Here is a 23,338-nt window from a genome sequence, read left to right as displayed (position 1 = left end):
CTATGTGACATGGTATAAAGTGTGGAGAGACAATGCTGCATCATATAGATGGTGAGGAAATAGTCCTGCACCCAGGAAGTATCGTGCATGAGCCACAGTCTAATGAAGATCGGTGCTTCCTACACATAAGGTTATGGCAAGACTCCGTTGTATAACACCCAGTGCATGAAATTTAGGCCAATCCACAGCTACAAATAGCAAGAGAGAGTCTGTGTTCAGCTTGAAACACGCTGAGAGTTTTGTACATTTTTGGTAAAATAAAGCTTTGAAAAATTTTCTCTCAGGTGTTGGACTATTTCATGTTCCAATGAGATCCATCAAAAATACTTGCTGGGTTTCAGGCTGCTGCCTCTGCAGCTCTCCATGAACATGTATTTGTTGTTGTGAACACTAGATAAGTGGCTGAAGTCTACAGTCAGTCAAGTCTACTCACTTCAATGTCTTTTATGAGCAGCTGTGTGGGAGTCTCCAATGGGTCTTTGCTGTCAATCACTTTCTGGATGGCGCACACCCAATGCACCGCTTCATTGAGATGTTCTGTGTACAAGCGATAACAGTGCTTCCTTCCATACACAGTTACATTCCAGTACCCTGGGGACAAGTAGAACAGTGGACTGAATACTTAATACCCATCAAAGATTTAAAACCTTATTTTGGAACAAGAGGTCTATCAATTATTTGATTATTATCCTACCCAATGTTAAATAAATGTAAAACAATAAAGCCAAAAGATATTAAGGCCTCCTGTCCCAATGGATTTATTTCCCATAACCAGTGAGCAGACATATTGAGAGAAGTGTAAGCTGCTGCCAGACACCTTTGGTGGTGGATTATAGTCTCCGCGAACAAAAGTTGGAACCACCTTATTCAAATTGTCTCTCCAGGAAAGGAGACAAACTCTAGCGCAGCGCTACCGTGGCGATCCTAAAAGTCAAAAGTGGATTTTTAACAATCCTTTACATATGACTTAGGATTTATGCCAGCTCAGAATCCCAATTTGCAGACACGGTGTTTCAGGGTGCTTTCCCCTCGTCAGTGCAAAGTATGGGGTGTCTGATCTGGCTCATGAGAAGCTATGTGGGGGGACCACGGGGGAACACTATTCTCCTTAAGGAGACTTTGCAAGCCAGTCTGGCTGCCAGTAAGGGGACTTATAGCTGCAATGCCCCTCTGGGGAATATTCAAATTGTCTCTCCAGGAAAGGAGACAAACTCTAGCGCAGTGCCACCTATTGGAAGTGGCGATCCTAAAAGTCAAAAGTGGATTTTTAACAATCCTTTGCATATGACTTAGGATTTATGCCAGATCAGAATCCCAATTTGCAGACACGGTGTTTCGGGGTGCTTGCCCCTCATCAGTGAAAAGTATGGGGTGTTTGATCTGGCTCATAAGAAGCTATTAGATAATCGGAAACTGTTACCAAGATTGGTGGGTTCAGCAAGCATCAGTTTTAGGCCCGTTTCACACGTCAGTGAAAAGCACAGACGTTCTTCACTGACGTGTAAAACACGCACATGTCCCTCCGTGTTTCGTGATTCACGGCACACGTGGGTTGTTTATGTGGAATCTGTGATACGTGATCCGTTATCCGTGATTGCACATGGACGTATGCTCACCTGTCCCATTCCTGCTGTCCATGGTGCTGAAGTCTCCAGCTCTGTAGTGTCTGGCCACCGCTCTCTGCAGCTACTTCTGGTTCAGCTCTGGCTGCATTCATGAATATTCATGAGCCGGCCAGGAAGCTGCAGAGAGCGGAGGCTGCACAGAGCGTCACTGGAAAGGTGAGTTGAAAATGTTTATTATTTTAAATGTCCGTGTTTTTCTGGTACGTGTTTCACGGATCACACCACTGCGTGGTCCGTGGGACATCAGTGATGCCAGAAAAAAACGGACATGTCTCCGTGTGACAATCACGGACACGTGTGTACACTGCACGGAGACACAGTCAGTGAAAAATCACTGATGTGTGCTGTGACGGGGTGTACAGCAGAGCAAGGAGAGACAACAGGCCGAGGAACGATCCAACAGGTTTATTCACAAGAACACTGGAACAGCACACGATAAGTCCACGTAAAACAGATTCGGGGGCCCTTCCCGACAATCCTCGGACCGGATTACAAAGCAATCGTCCTTACAGTAGTCCAAAGAGTTCCACACAATCCCACGGGCCGCCACACAGGCCTAGCTCCGTCCGTGTCCACAGCCACACAGGCTGGAGCTCCTGCTCCCTTCAAGTTTCAGCTCACTCTGAAGTTACAAAAAGGGAAATGCATTGTCTGTGCTCCTTGACCAGCCCACCATGTTCAGGGGGTGGGGGTCACACATCCTATCATCAATGGTTTGGTCCATCACAGGGCTCCGATATGTCTGCCAGCCACAGTAGATGAAGGGATCCCCTGCTGTGCAGAACAATGACTATTCCTTCACTGGCCAATTCAATTACAGATTAGATACACAACTCTGGAAAGAAGAGGACAGGCTATTTACATAATCACATTAGATGCCAAGACTACAATTGTATGAGAGAGACACATTGAGATCAGTAGCTCCCCCAAGGAAATACATGAATTACAACTAATACAACCAGGGAAATATGCATATCATGACATAGTATCACAGCATATACAGTGAGAGGGTAAATTACATCTTCACAATCCCTCCCCCTCCCAACTTGTGTACGTACTAGGGACCTCTACAGGTCACTGGTTAAGTACACACAGGCAGAGCGTTACTTACATGTGGCTTCATGCAGCCACGAATTGGCATCGTAGCTCTCCCACATCATTGCCCAGGAGAACAGCTGCAGGCAGACCACCCATCACCCCAACCACACATCGCTTGACCCCAAAACCAAAGTTCAGATCCACAGTGGCTGTGGGAATAGTCCTCCATTGTCCACCAGCCAGTTCAATAACAATCCCAGGTCCTCTATGGATTGCCTCAGGCCGAACCACTCGGGGATCAGCCAGTGTGAGGAAAGCACCCGAGTCACAAAATCCAACAAGTCTCTGTCCATCCAGCACAACCTCCTGCAAGTGCTTACCTCGATGAGCAGAAGTCGTCATAACTGCGGGTCGCACCCCGTAAACTCCTGGTGATGCAACATGGGGGGCTGAGTCACTAGGCCAGTCCTCACATAACGGTGCCACATCTTCCTCCATGGCACTGGGCTGTAAATAATTAACAATCCGATTGGGTGCAGGATCAGTCCTCATTTGAACAGCTGGGCAGGAGACTTGCCGATGCCCTGGCTGTCCACATTGATAGCATCTGAGCTGGGTCTCCCTCCATCCAAGGCGTCCTCTTGGGTAAGGGGTAGGGGAACTTGGAGGCCGGCTCCCACCTGAAGGTGCTGTAGGGGTTTGAGGATGATTCCTCCATGGCCTGGCTGGGCATGAGGCCTGCAAATGCCCGGGATGCCTACAAACATAACACCTGCGCTCTGTTACTTCCTCTCCCCGGCGTATTCCAGAAAGTGCAGTAGAAGCAACTGGAGGCACATTAACACGGGTATCAACATGTGGTGGCTTAGAGGAACGGGGAACAATGGGGACAGAATAACTGGGGGCATCCGGTGTTGTGGAGCTGTTAGGCGTCTCTCCATCCTCCAACAGAACCCTCCACTGAGGCTTGATGGTGAGAGCCTCATCAGCGAGAGCAGCAGCTTCCTCCACTGTCGCTGGTTTTCTCTCACGCACCCATTCCCGGATCTCAGCGGGGCACTGGGCAAAGAATTGTTCTTTTAGGATGACCTGCAGGAAGGTCTCCCAAGATAAGGCCTCCTCTGCCTCCAGCCAGCGATTACATATTTGTTTGAGTCTATGAGCATATATCTTAAAAGACACTTCCCCATCACAGGCTAAAGCACGGAACTGAGTCCTGTAAGTGTCTGGGGTCACAGCATAATGTTTTAGAATAGTCTGTTTAATCTCCGCATACTCACAGTTCCACCGAGGGTCCATAGGTCTATAGGCTTCAGCAGCTCCCCCCTCTAGGAGCCCAACCAGATGCCGGACGCGCTCCCTTTCTGGGACTTCCATTAATCGACACTGATGCTCAAAGTCCTGGAAGAAGCCCTCAATGTCACCAGCAGCCTCATTAAACTGCTTGAAGTCTTTGCGGGACACTCTGGGAAGTTCCCTCATGATGGGTGCTGGGGTTACAGTCTGTCTGGAACCTCTCGCGGCTTCCACAGCGAGCTGCTTATCCAGCAATGCCATCTCCTCCATCCTGCGCTCCTTCTCTTCAGCTCCACGCATGGCCTCCCTCTTATCTTCTATGGTGGCCTCATCTCCAAGCAGTGCCATCTTTTCCTTGTACCACACAATCCATTGACTTTTTTGGGTATTTACCTCCAGCTCCCGTCTTTCCTCCCTTTGCTGTGAGGATCCTTCCTCCACGTCATTTTGCGAGCAGACTCCTTCTAGCGCCTCAATCAGCTGCTCCTTGGAGAGTCCTTTGAAACGAACTCCTACTTCACGGGCCTTTGATTGCAGGCTCCCCAAAGTCCAGGTCTTGTACTCTGCAGTGCTGGTTCCTGATGTTGAGCCATTGTCCTCCATTCCTTCTGCTCTGATCCCAGCGCTGCCAACCAGTTTGTGACGGGGTGTACATCAGAGCAAAGAGAGACAACAGGCCGAGGATGATCCAACAGGTTTACTAACAGGAATACAGGAACAGCACACGACAAGTCCAAATAAAACAGATTCGGGGCACCTCCCGATAATCCAAAGTGCCAGATCACAACGTAATAGTCCTTTTCAGAGTCCCAGAAATCCCACACAATCCACTGGACGGCGAGGTCTGTCCGCAGAATCAGATCTCGCTCCCTTCCTCTTCAAAAACTCAACTCCCAACTGCATTTAGAAACAGGAGTGAATTGTTTGAGCTCGTGGGCCCGCCCCTCAAGGGTAGGGGTCTATGCAATGGTTGGGCCCACTAGAAGATTCTAGAAGGTTGGCTCCGAGATGTCTACAGGTTTGTGTAGTTGGCGTTATCCACTGCTTACGAAACAATGAGAAGTTCCCCTGGCTGTGTGGACAAGAGATAATTGCATTATGGGCCCAGAGACACAGGAGATGGGGGGAAGGTATGGTTACTTACATCCCAAGACATTTCAAAGTGTTCAGTAAGTACAACCAAAGGAAAGTGACATCACATCCTGACATAGTATTACAGCAAATACAGTGAGAAGGTAAAATACATCATGACAATTCCTTTGTGCGCAGACCCATTCATTATAATGGGTCTGTGTATGTCAGTGATTCTGGTACGTATAAAAAAAAAAAAGCACAAATGTACCAGAATCACTGAAACAGGGCGAAAGTGTATGGATAGCTGAGTTGTAAGGTAGTGTGACATGGCAGGACAAGTCCACTGGGTTTCATTGTACGATAAAGAATTTTTCCACTTGAACAATGCTTCTAGTGGAAAATACTCTAATATGGGATCATTTAGGTCGGACATGGCACATAAGCCTTCATATGACTCTAAATAGAACTGGAGGTGTACAGAAGTACCGTAGAGTCTTATACAAGTTTATGGGTGTCCTATTGCCTTATGCCTTGAAAATAAAGTAAATATAAGGCATTGGATGTCATGACTATGACGGTTCTGGGATTGCTCTGTCCCTATGTGACAGTTGCTGTTGCTCACCTGTCTCCTTGTAAGTTTGTTTTGATGGCCACATGACAGAACACAAACTGGTGAGCACCAAGCTTCCCAAGCGTTTGTTAGGCTTCTCATTGCTACTGTAGCAATCCAAGGAATCTGGAGTCAGGACAAACCAGTATTTCTTCATCCTGGACCAGGGTCGTCTGGCTTCACCACACACCTCGCGCTGCAGCCACCCTGAGGCAATGGAAAGAGGAAAACTGAATTTAATTTTGTGGAGATGAAGCTAATCCTGCTAAGTTCACAATGGACAGATATCCATCCATTTATTTACCTCTAGGGTCGCTGTGTGTGAGTATAGAGCAAACATAATGGCCAGCAAGACCACAAAACGCTAGAGAACCAACAAAAAACCCCTTTCAATTTAATATACTAAAATCAAAAACTTGTTCTACAAATAACAATGTAGGAATCCTAATAGACTTTTATATTTTACTGGTAGAATTACCCATATTCTCACAAGTCAACTCTTGTTTAACTGTTTGTTGCTTGTGAGTGTGGTTAAAAACCTAATTTTCTCCACATAAGTAGAGATTGGTAGGTCCTAGACAACTGAAATCTAATCTAAATCCTTCCAAAGTGACTAATATACCAAATTTGGTGCCGATTGTTCCAGTCGTTTGGCCATGCATAGACATGTCAGGGTTGGCGCTGTTCCAGCAGGGGAGGTCTTGGACACTATGCGTATGTGTATATTTCCTTGATTCATGTGTCTATATGCACCTTGCTCTTTATGTTCTATACATTATACTGACACTTTCTGTGCCTAATATTTAGGTCATGTTTAGTTGCATGATATGTGCTACATCCTTCATATTATATTGTTATATCCGTGTGTAGTGTTTTGCAATTATACACCAGCATTGAATATGTGTCATATATAATTTTATTACTTTTTCCTCGCCTGCTGATTATTTTGTAGCTATTTATTGTTATTTGTCTCATCCTACGTGTTCCTATTAGCAACTAAATTGGATTTTTAATCAATTTTTGAGGTGTCTCAGGATTGTTGTTCCCTATTGTGTAGTGTCATTTATAATAAAGCAAGGACATCTGAACTTGCCAATTTCGGCAAGACAGAGCAGCTATCTCATGTTTATGGGGCCTCCCCGCACATGACGACAGGAGAAAGATGGATCGGTCATGTTGAATTTTAATGGCCATCCTTTTATTCTCAAAACTTCCAGAGTGGGTGAGGTTGAGGGGCGAGGGTTGGGAGGAATAGCTGTCAGTAAAGGGGGCTTTACACGCTATGACATCGCTAATGCGAACTCGTTGGGGTCACGGAATTGGTGACGCACATCCGGCCGCATTAGCGATGCCGTTGCGTGTGACACCGATGAGCGATTTTGCATCGTTATCGCTTATCGGTGACATGGGGGTCCATTCTCAAAAATCGTTACTGCAGCAGTAACGAGGTTGTTCCTCGTTCCTGCGGCAGCACACATCGCTCCGTGTGACACCGCAGGAACGAGGAAGCTCTCCTTACCTGCCTACCGGCCGCTATGCGGAAGGAAGGAGGTGGGCGGGATGTTATGTCCCGCTCAGCTCCGCCCCTCCGCTGCTATTGGGCGGCCGCTCAGTGACGTCGCTGTGACGCCGCACGGACCGCACCCTTAGAAAGGAGGCGGTTCGCCGGTCACAGCGACGTCGCCGGGCAGGTAAGTATGTGTGACGAGTCTGGGCGATGTTGTGCGGCACGGGCAGCGATTTGCCCGTGTCGCGCAACAGATGGGGGCGGGTACCCACACTAGCGATATCGGGACCGATATCGCAGTGTGTAAAGCCCACTTTAGTGTTTTGGTTACTTTCATCTGTTAGGGGTACTTTGCACACTACGACATCGCAGGTGCGATGTCGGTGGGGTCAAATTGAAAGTGACGCACATCCGGCATCGCAGGCGACATCGTAGTGTGTAAAGCCTAGATGATACGATTAACGAGCGCAAAAGCGTCGTAATCGTATCATCGGTGTAGCGTCGGCGTAATCCATAATTACACTGACGCGATGGTCCGATGTTGTTCCTCGCTCCAGCAGCAGCACACATCGCTGTGTGTGAAGCCGCAGGAGCGAGGAACATCCCCTACCGGCGTCACCGTGACTCCCATAGGATATACGGAAGGAAGGAGGTGGGCGGGATGTTTACGTCACGCTCATCTCCGCCCCTCCACTCCTATTGGCCGCCTGCCTGTGTCCTTAATAAGGAGGCAGGTCGCCGGCCAGAGCGACGTCCCAGGACAGGTGAGTCCATGTGAAGCTGCCGTAGCGATAATGTTCGCTACGGCTGCTATCACAAGAATATCGCATCTGCGACGGGGGCGGGGACTATCACACTCGGCATCGCAGCCTCGGCTTGCGATGTCGCAGCGTGCATAGTACCCCTAAGAGCTGCTGAACAGATATGGGGGATGATTCATTGCTTTTGTGATTGCTTTTTCTAGTTTTACACATTTTTGGCCCTTTTTTTTTTATTTATACTTATTTTAAGCATATTCATCTTACCATTTGTGCCCTTATTGAAGTCTAATTCATCTATTTTTTACATTCGTCATTGTGGGGGGAATTTAGGGTTTCCAGATGTTTTCACCTGACTCATCATTTGCCACATTTTGAAAATGTGTAAAAACATCATTTAAAAATTTGGAATTAATTTTGCCATAGTTCTGGTGTAAATAGTTTTAAAAAGTCACAATTTTTTGGAGCAATTTGTGACTTTTCACGTTTTCACACCGTTTCTCCCAGCTCTGTCAAAGTGTATGGAGCTGTGGTGGGATAAGGGCACAATGCCAAACCTTGTCCAATTCATGACGAGCTGTGGCGTTCCTTACACCACAGATTATTCCAGTCCCTGATTGGAGGTGCACGCCATTTGTGAGATACTCCTGATTCATTAAGAGGTGTACGCCTCTTAAAGGGAACCTGTCACCAGTTTTTTGACTATTAAACCAAAAGTGTCACCTTCTGCAGCTCCTGTGCTGCATTCTATGAAGTTGCACCTTGTTGCTGACCCCCCCTTGTAGACCCCAAAAAGAACTTTATAAAATCCCACGGTGTTCTGTGCTAATGAGCAGTGTTGGCCAGATGGGCGGGCTCTATTTCGGCTCCTGCCCCTCCTTGTTGCCTTGTTCGCCGTCCTCCTGTCATGATTGAGCTGTCCAAGTCTCACGCAGGCGCAGTTCTCTCTGCCCCTCTCTGAGCATAAAAACAGTTTACCTCTCGCGCGCCTGTGATGTATCTGCGCAGGCGCGAGATCATGGTCGGGTACGAGGATGACGCTGCTGTCATCACAGCGCCGACCATGATCTCGCGCCTGTGCAGATACATCACTGGCGCACGCAAGATAAACTGTTTTTATGCTCGGTCCGTGATAGGGGCAGAGAGAACTGCGCCTGCGCGACACGTGGACAGCAGCGTGGTATGATGACTGCGGCACCATCCTTGTCAATCATGACAGTAGGACGGCGAACAAGGCGGGACAGGAGCCAAAATAGAGCCCACCCATCTGGCCAACACAGCTCATTAGCATACAACATGGTGGGATTTTATAAAGTTCTTTTTGGGGTCTGCAAGGGGGGGGGGTCAGCAACAAGGTGCACTGACTCGCCCACCCCAGGGCCTTAGGTGACTCAGTGTCGGGCCGGACTAGTAAAGGGTAGTCAGTGGTGGCGGGGCCCGACTCTGTGACCTTGGTGGAGTCAATTAATGATGTGGTGATATTGGGGAGGTGATGATAAAGTTTATATGAATAGTCGTGATGCCACCTGTGGTAAATTGCAGCTATGGAGCCACAGCTGCTTGAAGGGACCTCCGGGGCTGATGTTATGGCAGCTAATGTGTTTCTTGCTCTCCACAGGTAGAGCGGATACCCCGGGGCAACCTTTGGTGCTTGGTAAAGTCTATGGTATGTGTGGACGAGGTGTAGGATAAACCAGATGACACACAGCTTGCAGTCAAGATGTTTACTCACTGTTCAGTTCAATTCGGCCGCGGACCGCTTGCCCACGGAGTGCCAGGATCCGCTGTCAGGGGCCGCCGCCGATCCCGGATAGGTCAAAGGTCAGTCCCGGTGTACCCCTAGTTGTGTTTTCTTTTCTGACTGACTTCTTAGCCTTGACTGTTTTAGCTGAGCTGGTCTTGGCCTCCACCACAGGGCCTGTACAAACGGGGCTAACCGCAGTTGTTTCTTGCCCTCTTCACCGGAGATCTGTGGCGGGATGTGGCCCTGGGCGCTTGCAATGCTCTCCAAGGCGTTCGGTTTTACGTTTGAGGAATTGTCTTTCTTCCCTCTGTCTAGGGACCGTCCCTGAATGCAGCCAGATCCCTCCATCCGATGTTATCAGTGGAACAGGTCACGGGAAAATTGCCCTTCCGTGGCCCTGGAATCCTTTCTTTCTTTGGGTGTCACCTGGGCCTAGCTAGACCCCAAGATCTTCACCAGGAACCTCTTTCTGTCTCTGTCCTTTCAATCTCTGCTGTCCTCTCCTGACAGCCCACCTCCTCACTGCTTCTCTCTCACTGCCTGACAGGCTGACTAAACTTGAACTTCCTAGTTCCCTTTGTCTACTCTCACTTTCTGACTCCTCCCACACACCCACTGACTAGGCCCCACCCACACTATTGGGAACAGAAATGGGACTTACGGCCCCATGAATACATCTATGGGGGTTCTGCCACTATCCCTGACCCAGTGCATGCCTACCAATTAGTGTGTGCAAGTTTTGTCTGTACACCGGTAGTTGACCCCATTCTACCCAGGATGGGATACCACACCTCTGGCAGAGGTGCAATATCTCTGTGGCGACAGAAGCCTCAGGGGCGCCACAGCACCTTCATAGAATGCAGCACAGGAGCTGCAGAAGGTGACACTTTTGGTTTAATAGTCAAAAAACTGGTGACAGGTTTCCTTTAATAAATCAGGAACGTCTGACTCTAAAGCCAGCTTTACACCTTACAATTAGGTGTGCGATCTCATATGCGATGTGACACGCCCAGGTCGCATATGCGATTTAATGAGATCACACGTAGGTCGTTCATTTGCTGTCACACGTGCGTTAGTAGTCTATGTTAAATTGATCAATTTTGTGTGCGATCTTTTAGATCATGTGTTCTGTGACGTATGCATTGGGCACCCTTTTTTTTTTTATTTATTTATTGACTTGCCAAGCGTGTGTAATGTGTAGGGATGCGTTTTTACTATGTCATCTGCCATTCAGCTCTGCTACATGGCCGCTAACAGCAGACACAGACAGCCATGTAGCAGAGCTGAATGGCAGATGACAGCAGACACAGACACAGCCGCACGATCAGAATGAACTCGGGTTAACTTCACCCGACTTTATTGTCATGCTGCGGCTCTGTCTGTGCTGCGTCCTGATTAGCGGCCACCCGTGAAGGACTCACCGGTGACCGCTAAACTCCTGAGTAACTGAATTGAGCAGCCCTCTCTCATATACTCACCGATCTCCGATCCCCGGCCCGGCTCTGCACAGCATTCACACTGCTCCGGCGGCTCTCACTATTTTGAAAAAGCCGGCCGCTCATTAAACAATTTCTTATTCACTGCTTTCCCCGCCCACCGGCGCCTATGATTGGTTGCAGTGAGACACGCCCCTACGCTGAGTGACAGGTGTCTCACTGCACCCAATCACAGCAGCCGGTGGGCATTTCTATCTTGTGCAGTGAAATAAATAATTAAATAATTAAAAAAAAACGGCGTGCAGTCCCCCCAATTTTAAAACCAGCCAGATAAAGCCATACGGCTGAAGGCTGGTATTCTCAGGATGGGGAGCTCCACGTTATGGGGAGCCCCCCAGCCTAACAATATCAGCCTGCAGCCGCCCAGAATTGCCGCATACATTAGATGCGACAGTTCTGGGACTGTACCCGGCTCTTCCCGATTTGCCCTGGTGCTTTGGCAAATCGGGGTAATAAGGAGTTAATGGCAGCTCATAGCTGCCACTAAATCCTAGATTAATCATGTCAGGCGTCTCCCCGAGATACCTTCCATGATTAATCTGTAAGTGACTGTAAATAAACACACACACCCGAAAAAATCCTTTATTAGAAATAAAAAACACAAACATATATCCTCGTTCACCACTTTAATAAGCCCGAAAAAGCCCTCCATGTCCGGCGTACTCCAGGATGATCCAGCGTCGCTTCCAGCTCTGCTGCATGGAGGTGACCGGAGCTACAGAATACACAGCCGCGCGATCAGCTGAGCTGTCACTGAGGTTACCCACGGCCACCGCTGTATCCAGTGACAGCGGGTAACCTCAGTGACAGCTCAGCTGATTGCGCGGCTGTCTTCACGTGAACGACGTGTATGCGATCACCGTATTTGCGTTCAATCTTGATCGCACGTAGGTGTCACACGCAAATACGTCACGAACGATGCCGGATATGCGTCACTCACAACTTGACCCCGACGACGGATTGAAAGATATATTGAAGTGTGTAAAGCAGGCATAACACACCCATTTATCAAAACCGGTAAGAAAATCGGGGGCCTTCATGTTTCCCACCATAGATTATCTTAATATTGTGCAATATTTCACAGTTTAATGTTTGGCTTGCATTAGATTTGGACTAAGATCAAAGATCAGTCAGTACAATAAAATTAAAGGAACGGCTGATAAAGATATAGGATATGACTCATTACTGTATTTGCACCTTTTTTGTTTAAAGTTTTTGATATTTTGCACCTTGTTTCTTGCACCAAATTCCATCTTTCCATACGTGCCTTCTTGTAATCTATTTTATGTATTCAACACTGTGGGTGGCATTTAGGATTTGCAGATTTATTTTTTTTTGCTTTTTTACTCATTTGCAACTTTTCCAAAAGCTGCAAAATGTGTTACAAATGAATGTTTGCGCTAAATAGTTGCAAAAACAGTTAAAGGATGAAAGAAGACTATTTTAGACTTCATGCAACATTCACAAACCATGTGCATCATTTTGATTACTTTGGCACAAAAGCGTCAGTGATTTCCACAAAACAAAAATTAAAGAAAAGTGACTTCACAATAAATGTAAATTATCATTCGGGCCCATATTTTTTATTGGTAGATAAACTCTTTCTGTAAAGTGATGGAAGCTTGTGATGTGTACAAGTAACGAGGAACTCTAACTTTTATCATATTATATGATGATGACCAGTCAACGACCAAAGGCCTCCATAGACTGAAATAGTTAGAAATCAACAATATTGGCAAGGTCAACCTACAGTCTGGCATCCTCATAAATCAAAACCTGTCTTTGAAGGCTGACTGATACGTGGGATTGATTTTACACAAGGACTGGACCTTTATTATACACATTTGATATCACTAGTCCTGGTCCATGGCCAATCCTCCCACCACTTACTTTTATATCTAAATGTTTCCAACTCCCACCATGTGTGGTTGACTTTCACTTATATTTCTTTACCTTTCACAATGACATCCTGGTCGTCCTTGCATATAACCTTGTTGCTCGGTGTTATCAGGCTGTCTTTTTCCTCAGAGACATGTAAGGGCCTGAAATAAGCAGATACAGGATAAAATCTCCTTGCCAGCCAGCCGCCCACACTTGTTACATAGCATATGATAGCTGATAAGAGTCTTCTAGGCCACCTACCCCTTTTTTCCCTCCTATCTCATATCAATCATGATTTATAACCAGAAATAACGGAAGTAAGCACTTGTGAAGTAAGATGTTACCACAAGTCATATATCCATCTTCTCAGATCTGTTAGTAATGGCATCTTAGAGCTATCCCTTTTAAATAAAAATCACTTTTGCTTAAAATGAACATGCCTCAACTCTCCGGAAATGGCTTTTTTTTTTAGTAATTTTTGTCCTTCCCCATAAAGTAACAATTGTCAAAATTTACTTTTCCAAATGTATTGTGCTTTACCTCAATTACTCCATCTGGAAATGTGTAAATAAATTAAAAACTAGGTTTTCCTATTTCCCCTTGAGACATATACCGCATCGCCAACTATGACACTTTAAAATGGTTTACAGGGAAAAACAAAACTGTCCCTCATAAGAGATATACAGTATATATATATATACACTGTATTTTTCGGACCATAAGACGCACTTTTTTTCCCCCAAATCTTGGGGGAAAGTTGGGGGTGCGTCTTATGGTCTGACTGTGGCTGCGGGGAATGAGGGTGCTGCGGTGGAGCGGGTCATCGGGGGCACGAGCAGGCTACTATAGCAGCCTGCCGTGACCACATGTGCCCGCTCATTACATATGCACGCCCATCCTCCCGCCCATTTCTCAGCGCAGAAGCCGGCGCTGACAGGTGGGCGGGAGGACGAGCGGGGACGCGCGCATAGTAAAGAGCCGGTCCACATTATCACCTGTTACGAGGGGGACCCGGGGAAGCGTGCCAAGATGGGAAATGGACTGCTTCCGCCGGTCAAGGTCCACTGTGCGGTGTAAGGGACCGCCGCTATGGTGGGTGAAGAGTGAGCGGGTTGCTGCTAGCGATCGTCTGGAATGTCACAGACGATCTATGTACACCGATCTGCCCTAACCCGTGAGGGTTGTATGGCACAGATCTCACGGCTCGGTGTACCTGTTGCACGGGGAAGCACAGAGGTGCCCACGCACGTGTGCCAGTGGAAGTCACGAGAATATGGCACGAGGGTAGCACAGAGGTGCCCACGCACGTGTGCTTTCAATAACCAGGTGAGTCCAATGGAGACTTGAGGAGCTCACCTGGGACAGGAACACGGCCTGTTGACGGGGGTACTGCCGGAGCAGCAAGGCAGGAATACGGCCTGCAAACGAGGTACTGCCGGAGCAGCAAGGGCCAAGCCCACAAGAGACAGAAATGCCTGAGCAGTGGCGTGGCAGCACGCTGCCAGACATCCAAACATAGAAGGACGGTCGCACGCCGCCATGATGGCAGGGGGAGCTTTTAAGGAGGTGCAGCTCCACCCGAGGGCGGGCGCGAGGCGGAGATGACGGACTTGACCCAATCAGGGTCCACGACGTCCCAGCCTGGCCAGTCAGGATTCACCACGTCACCAGCCTTGTCATCAAGCCGTGTGACGTCAGTGAGCGAACCAGGACCCACCACGCATTGCACATGCTCACCCTCCTGCCTCTGGGAAATAGAGGCGGGATCCTCGGTCTCACAATGTGCAGAGATAATGGGAATCTCACTGCTTCCCTGAGCAGTAAACCTCTGCACATTGCGCAGCCTCGCAGACCTTCGGGGCCGCTGAGCAGGAGAGTCTGCGGCAGGCCAGGAATGGGAGACCGCTTCACTCCTTGTAACAGGAGAACCACTAGGTGTCACCCTTCTGCTGCCTCTCTGAGAAGGTATCTCCTGCACACTGCGCAGTCTGGCAGACCTTCGGCGCTGCTGAGCAGGAGTGCTCGTGGCAGGCAAGGAATGGGAGAGACTGCCTCAGTCCTTGCCTCAGGAGAGCCACGAGATGTAACATTACCCCCCCGTCTAGGCCCCCCCCCCCTGTCCGTGCTCGAAGGCCGCTATCAAACCCGGGGCGCGGATATGATCCTCCAACTCCCAGGATCTATGCTCCGGACCACGGCCGGCCCACTCCACGAGGTAGTACCTCTTGCCCTGTATGACTTTTGTCTCCACAAGTTTTGCCACCTCAGGGTCGTCGGACGGGAAGTCGGTTTGAGCCGGCAGGGACCCCGAGAATTTATTAAGTCGTACGGGTTTCAGGAGGGACACGTGAAAGGTGTTGGCTATAGCCCAGCGTGGAGGGAGCTGGAGTCAATATGCCACTGGGTTTACCTGCTGTAGTACTTTAAACGGACCCAGATACCTAGGGGCGAATTTGGCTGCCTGTACCCGTAGGTTAACATTTTTAGAGGACAGCCATACTAGGTCACCAGGGGCGAAGGATGGTGCAGGGCGGCGGCGAACATCAGCCGTTGTCACCATCCGGTCTTTAGCCCTTTTAAGAGCCTCTTGGGTGTCATCCCAGATCTCCCGGGCCTTGGTCGCCCAATCCTCCACTCTAGTATCGGGTGACGTAATGGGCATCGGAACCGGGATTCTGGGATGTTGTCCGTTATTGAGTAGGAACGGAGTCTGGCCAGAGGATTCATGGACCGAATTGTTAATGGCAAATTCGGCCCAAGGAAGGAGGTTAGCCCAGTTGTCGTGGTGCGCGGATATAAAATGGCGGAGGTAAGTTACCAAGGTCTGATTAGTCCTCTCCACTAGTCCATTGGTCTCGGGATGGTATGCGGAGGAGATGTTCAGCTCTATCTGCAGGAGCTTACAGAGCTCTCTCCAGAAGCGAGACGCGAACTGGGGACCCCGGTCGCTCACCACCTTGTCAGGCTTGCCATGCAACCTAAATACATGCCGAATGAACAAGGTGGCGAGAGCACGTGACGTCGGGAGTCGTGGGAGAGGCACCAAGTGGACCATTTTAGAGAAGTGGTCCGTGATGACCCATACGACCCTGTGCCCTGCTGACTTGGGCAGATCTCCCAGGAAGTCCATCCCTACCACTTCCCAGGGACGATCCGGCACTGGCAGTGGGTGAAGAAGACCTGCCGGTCTCTGCCGGGACGGCTTATTCCGAGCACACGACATACAGGCTCCCACATATTCCTGTATATCCTGGGGTAGTCTTGGCCACCAATAATGCCTGGTCACCAGGTCTCTGGTCCTTTTGACCCCGAAGTGACCCCCGACCTTGGAGGCATGGGCCCACGATAGCACCTCGTTCCGTAGTTCAGGGGGAACGAGGGTTTTGCCAGGTGGCACCTGGTCCAAAGAAGTGGGAGTGACCATCCTCAAGCTGTCCGGGGGTAGTATAAGACGAGGCTCCTCCTCGTCCTCCTCCAACACAACCATACAACGTGACAAGGCATCGGCCCGTACGTTCTTCTCACCGGCCAGGTGGCGGATAATAAAGCGGAACCGGGAGAAGAATAAAGACCAACGGGCCTGCCTTGGGTTCAGGCGTTGTGCTGTCTGGAGGTATGTGAGGTTTTTGTGGTCAGAAAAAACCTCAAATGGATGCTTCGCACCCTCCAGGAGATGCCGCCATTCCTGGAAAGCTAGTTTCATCGCCAGTAACTCCCTATCCCCTATGGAGTAGTTCCTCTCGGCCGGAGAAAAGGTCTTGGAGAAAAAGAAACACGGATGTTTCCTTCCTCGTTCGTTTTTCTGGTACAGGACTGCACCTGCACCGACCGAAGAGGCGTCTACCTCCAGTAGGAAGGGTTTGGAGATGTCTGGACGATGAAGGATGGGAGCTCTGGAGAAGTGAGTTTTGAGAGTGTGAAATGCCTCTACCGTTTCCAGTGTCCATGCTTTGGGATTAGCGCCCTTGCGGGTAAGGGCAATGATGGGTGCTGCCACCGTCGAGAAGTTGGGAATGAACTGGCGATAATAATTGATAAACCCCAAGAATTGCTGGATCGCCTTCAGCGAGCGGGGCTCAGGCCAGTTCATCACTGTCTCCAACTTCCCCGGATCCATTGCTAACCCCTGACTGGACACTATGTACCCCAGGAACGGCAAGGATTCCTGTTCAAAAACGCACTTTTCCAGCTTAGCATATAACGAATGGGTGCAGAGCCTCTTAAGTACTCGGATGACATCCCTCCGATGGGTGGTAAGATCGGGGGAGAAGATAAGAATGTCATCCAGGTATGCAACCACGGAAAGATACAAATCCCGGAAAATGTCATTCACAAAGTCTTGAAATACGGCGGGGGCACTGCAGAGTCCGAAGGGCATTACTAGATACTCGTAGTGACCGTCCCTGGTGTTAAAGGCGGTCTTCCACTCATCGCCCTTTCAGACTCGCACTAGATTATACGCCCCGCGTAGATCCAGCTTTGTGAAGACCTTTGCCCCGCGGAATCGATCAAATAGCTCAGTAATGAGGGGCAAAGGGTATTTGTTCTTGATTGTGATTGCATTTAATCCCCTGTAATCGATACAGGGGCGCAGATCCCCTTCCTTCTTCTGCACAAAAAAGAACCCTGCACCAGCCGGTGAAATAGACTTGCGAATGAACCCCTTCGCCAGGCTGTCCTGAATATATTTGGACATAGCCTCCGTCTCTGGAGCAGAGAGTGGATACACTCTGCCCCTGGGGGGCTCGGAGCCTGGCTTCAGGTCTATTCGGCAATCATATGGCCGGTGGGGAGGAAGAGTATCTGCGGCCCTTTTGGAAAAGACATCCCTGTAGGCCTCATAAGGTGTCGGTAAACCCGGCCCCTCAGTATTCCCTGAGGACCCAACCGACCTAATGGTAGCGGGTGGTTCGGTAGTCACGAGGTGCTCTCTACAGGATCCTGCCCAGGATGAGATCTCCCCTGTTGCCCAGTTGAGTATAGGAGCATGCTGTCTCAACCAGGGAAGGCCCAGTAGGATCTCATCCGTCCCCCCTGGAAGCACCAGGAAGGACACCTGCTCATGGTGTCCCGGTGGTACATCCATCCTGAGAGGGATGGTGATCTGGGTGATAGGATCGAGTAGTATGGACCCGTCGACTACCCGGACCCTGAGTGGCTTGGGCAACAGAACCAGGGGAACTGAGTATCGGGTTGCCAGGGAGGTCAAGATGAAATTGCCTTCAGCGCCTGAGTCCAAGCAAGCCAGGGCAGAGAAGAGAGTAGTGCCGAACTGCAACTGGGCGCTGATAGTCAACCTAGAGGGAGAAGTAGCGTCTAGAGTCCCCCCTCTGATAGAAACTAGACGCTGTCTTTTCCCGACGGTTTGGGACATCGGGTAGCTATGTGTCCCCTCTGCCCACAGGAAAAGCAGATGACACAAGACCGAGAACCTGGGGCAGAGGAGACCACCTTGGACACCTCCATTGACTCCACGGAGTCGCCTACAGGACTGGCTGGGGGACCTGTCTGATGGAAGACGGGAGTCAGACGCTTTTTAGGCCGAGAAGACGTGGGTGCTGAAGAGACCTCGAGCCTTCGCTCCGCCTGGCGGATGTCTATGAGAGAGGCAACCTGAATCAAGAACTCTAAAGTGGCAGGCACCTCACGTGTGGCCAGTGCGTCTTTGACAAACCCTGCCAGGCCCTCCCAAAACACAGGGACAAGGACCTTATCCGGCCAGTGCAGCTCTGCGGCCAGTGTCCTAAAGTGTACAGCAAAGTCCCCGACTGAAGCAGACCCTTGCCGAAGTCGTAGGAGGCGCAGCGCGGAATCGTGGGTGACTTGAGGCCCGAGGAACACCATTCTCATGGCCCCAAGATAAGCTGCTAAGTTATTCACCACACGATCTCCGCGCTCCCACAACGGCGTGGACCACTTCAGCGCTCTCCCTGTGAGCAGGGACTGGACGAAGGCTACCTTCGCCTTCTCGGTAGCGTAAAGAGTCGTGGACAGCTCTAAGTAGGTGGTAACCTGGTTTATAAAACCACGGCACTCAGAGCTGTTGCCGCTAAAGCGCTCTGGAAGCGCAAGGCGAGGAGACCTTCCGCCCAATAGCACAGCCTGGGTAGCCGCCTGGGTGGCGACTGTCGTCAGAGTAGTCTTATCGGAGGAAGACTGCTCCACTGCTGCCAATCGTGACTCCAACTGCTGCACATAACGCAGCAACTGCTGCTGCTCTTCAGCCATAGCCAGACCTTTGGCGCGACCGTAATGTTACGAGGGGGACCCGGGGAAGCGTGCCAAGATGGGAAATGGACTGCTTCCGCCGGTCAAGGTCCACTGTGCGGTGTAAGGGACCGCCGCTATGGTGGGTGAAGAGTGAGCGGGTTGCTGCTAGCGATCGTCTGGAATGTCACAGACGATCTATGTACACCGATCTGCCCTAACCCGTGAGGGTTGTATGGCACAGATCTTACGGCTCGGTGTACCTGTTGCACGGGGAAGCACAGAGGTGCCCACGCACGTGTGCCAGTGGAAGTCACGAGAATATGGCACGAGGGTAGCACAGAGGTGCCCACGCACGTGTGCTTTCAATAACCAGGTGAGTCCAATGGAGACTTGAGGAGCTCACCTGGGACAGGAACACGGCCTGTTGACGGGGGTACTGCCGGAGCAGCAAGGCAGGAACACGGCCTGCAAACGAGGTACTGCCAGAGCAGCAAGGGCCAAGCCCACAAGAGACAGAAATGCCTGAGCAGTGGCGTGGCAGCACGCTGCCAGACATCCAAACATAGAAGGACGGTCGCGCGCCGCCATGATGGCAGGGGGAGCTTTTAAGGAGGTGCAGCTCCACCCGAGGGCGGGCGCGAGGCGGAGATGACGGACTTGACCCAATCAGGGTCCACGACGTCCCAGCCTGGCCAGTCAGGATTCACCACGTCACCAGCCTTGTCATCAAGCCGTGTGACGTCAGTGAGCGAATCAGGACCCACCACGCATTGCACATACTCACCCTCCTGCCTCTGGGAAATAGAGGCGGGATCCTCGGTCTCACAATGTGCAGAGATAACGGGAATCTCACTGCTTCCCTGAGCAGTAAACCTCTGCACATTGCGCAGCCTCGCAGACCTTCGGGGCCGCTGAGCAGGAGAATCTGCGGCAGGCCAGGAATGGGAGACCGCTTCACTCCTTGTAACAGGAGAACCACTAGGTGTCACCCTTCTGCTGCCTCTCTGAGAAGGTATCTCCTGCACACTGTGCAGTCTGGCAGACCTTCGGCGCTGCTGAGCAGGAGTGCTCGTGGCAGGCAAGGAATGGGAGACTGCCTCAGTCCTTGCCTCAGGAGAGCCACGAGATGTAACAATCACCCCTGGCAATTACAGCCTGGAGTGATCATGTGCGGCTGTATTCACTGCCCCCCGCACATCATTATCAGCGCGGGGTGCAGTGAATCAGTACACTCACCCGTCCCCGTGTGTGGAGCCGTTCCCCCGCAGCAAGCGATGTCTTCCTGTCTGTGCCGGTCAGCTGATCTGTGCTGATCAGCTGATCGGCACAGACAGGAAGACATCGCGTGCTGCAGGGGAACGGCTCCACACACACAGGTCAGCGGCGCAGAGAGGAAGATGATCGGTACTGGAGGGAGTGAGGAAAAGGTGAGTATAAACGTTTGTTTTTTTTTCTCTGTGCTATAGGATACAGGCCATATACCAGGATGGTATATGAGCACGATGGGGGCATATAGCAGGATGGGAGTATATGAGCAGGAGGGATGGGGGGTATATGAACAGGATGGAAGTATATGAACAGGATGAGGGTATATGAACAGGATGGATGGGGGGTATATGAACAGGATGGAAGTATATGAACAGGATGGATGGGGGGTATATGAACAGGATGGGGGTATATGAACAGGATGGGGGTATATGAACAGGATGGGAGTATATGAGCAGGATGGATGGGGGGTATATGAACAGGATGGGGGTATATGAACAGGATGGGAGTATATGAGCAGGATGGATGGGGGGTATATGAACAGGATGGGGGGTATATGAACAGGATGGGGGGTATATGAACAGGATGGGGGGTATATGAACCGGATGGGGGGTATATGAACAGGATGGATGGGGGGTATATGAACAGGATGGAAGTATATGAACAGGATGGATGGGGGGTATATGAACAGGATGGGGGTATATGAACAGGATGGGGGTATATGAACAGGATGGGAGTATATGAGCAGGATGGATGGGGGGTATATGAACAGGATGGGGGTATATGAACAGGATGGGAGTATATGAGCAGGATGGATGGGGGGTATATGAACAGGATGGGGGGTATATGAACAGGATGGGGGGTATATGAACAGGATGGGGGGTATATGAACCGGATGGGGGGTATATGAACAGGATGGGGGTATATGAACAGGATGGGGGCTATATGAACAGGATGGATGGGGGCTATATGAACAGGATGGGGGTATATGAACAAGATGGGGGTATATGAACAGGATGGGGGTATATGAACAGGATGGGGGTATATGAACAGGATGGGGTATATGAATAGGATGGAGGAATATGAGCAGGATGCTGGTATATAAGCAGGATGGGGGTTTATAGCAGGATCATATACAAGGCAGGAGGATCATTACCAGGATGGGGTACCTTAGTAGAGAATTTGGGGACATTACCCCCATAACAGTGTCAGCAGCAGATCCTCGCCCCATAACAGTGTGTCATGACCACATTTTTTTGTTAAAAGTTTTATTTTCCTATTTTCCTCCTCTAAAACCAGGGTGCGTCTTATAGTCCGGTGCATCTTATAGTCCGAAAAATACGGTATATATATATACCAAACTCGGTCATACTCGCATAACAGCTCCGACCCGACCTATCACAAACTGCTCTGTGGTCTGCACAGAAACGGGAATCATTGATGTCATGGGTCCACCAGCCTCGTCCTCATTAAATGTTTTATCCACCTGACCTCTGCAGCTAATCACAGGCTGCAGCGGTCCAGCAGTGGGTAGAACAGTGACACCACAACCGCTTCCGGTCTCTGTGAAGACCACTCTGTGCTGGATCCAGGTGAGTGTTATTTATTTTTTTTATATATTTTTTTTTATTTTACATAACCTGTCCTTTGGACAGTTTTGTATTGCCTGGACAACATCTTTAGGAGCTGTTCACACACATTTCATTTACAAGGCTAATGGTAAATCCCCAGCTAGATATCTCTGGTGGCAGATAACATCCATGAGTACATGATTGGCATGTTGAAATTCAACAGAACGAGCCTTTTCTCCCCCAATATTTGCGATTAGGTGCAAGTAGGGACACGTTCATGCACAATAAATGGTGGTCCTGCTGTGATGAAATATTAATATGTATGGCCACTGATGTAACTAGAGTCCGATGGACCCCAATGCATAATTGGGACCTCAGCCCACCCTCATATGTTGGTCAGATGTATGGGCCCTTTAAAGTGTTCTAAATCCTATAAAGACATATGAGTTGCCTCCCCCCTTCAACATGTATTAACATCCTCTATCCTGCACTAATGTCCCCCATCCTGGTAAATATGTCCCACATCCTGGCATACATTCTCCCTGTCCTGGTATATATGTCCCTCATTTAGATATATATGATCCTATATTGGGCCTATCCTGGTATATATGTCCTCATCCTGAGCCCATCCTGGTATATATGTCCCCATCTTGGTATATTCGTCCTCATTCTGTGCCCCTTCCTGTCTCTGTTCTGTTTCCAATGCATAAAAGAAAAAAAATCATGTCGCACTCGCACTGCGTCCTCCTCTGTAGCCGACAGAGCTGTCGACAGCTGACATCAACGTGCCAGCTATGACTGAAGTAGGCACTGGAGTCAGCGGGCCCCCTCCACCACTGGTCCAGAACGCGACCTCTGCGATCGCGATCATTACGCCCCTGTATATGGCTTTGGCATAGAAATGTAACACAAATACTAACTATTTTCTGAATTTTAGAGGAAATATACCAAGCATTTGATTTTTACTAGAGATGAGGAATTCGATTGTCACTGCCCTGTCTGGCATCAATTTCGGTTATCTTTGCAGCTAGTCATCTGAGGCCTAGTAAGCCCCAGAGGACCCCTGGATGTTGGTCTTGAATGCTGGTTGCAGAAGTTAAAATTGTCTGCCAGGGAGGACTGAACAGGTCACCAAACCAAGGCCATGGAAAGTGAATTTCTAATCTATGCTAATTACATAAAAACATCAGAGGTGGTGTTGGTCCTCTTTCGAGGGGCCCCTTGCCTGTTCCATGAATGACATTGTATACCAATGCAAAGTA

General features: G+C 49.7%; 1 protein-coding gene across 1 annotated transcript in view; it reads right to left on the bottom strand.

The window, feature by feature from the left end:
- Positions 1 to 23,338, bottom strand: part of PLEKHH3 (pleckstrin homology, MyTH4 and FERM domain containing H3) — a 125,084-nt gene that overhangs the window by 26,564 nt on the left and 75,182 nt on the right. Inside the window, exons 3-5 of the mRNA XM_075349991.1 lie at positions 13,102 to 13,190; positions 5,656 to 5,850; positions 434 to 591 (exon numbers count right to left, since the gene is read on the bottom strand). Of these exons, the coding sequence (XP_075206106.1) occupies positions 434 to 591; positions 5,656 to 5,850; positions 13,102 to 13,190 (442 nt within the window). The remainder of the gene's footprint in view (positions 1 to 433; positions 592 to 5,655; positions 5,851 to 13,101; positions 13,191 to 23,338) is intronic.

This window comes from Anomaloglossus baeobatrachus, chromosome 5 (assembly GCF_048569485.1).
Source record: "Anomaloglossus baeobatrachus isolate aAnoBae1 chromosome 5, aAnoBae1.hap1, whole genome shotgun sequence".
Lineage (NCBI taxonomy): Eukaryota > Metazoa > Chordata > Amphibia > Anura > Aromobatidae > Anomaloglossus > Anomaloglossus baeobatrachus.
Note: the sequence above shows the minus strand (reverse complement) of the source record. Positions and strands in the feature narration are given on the sequence as shown.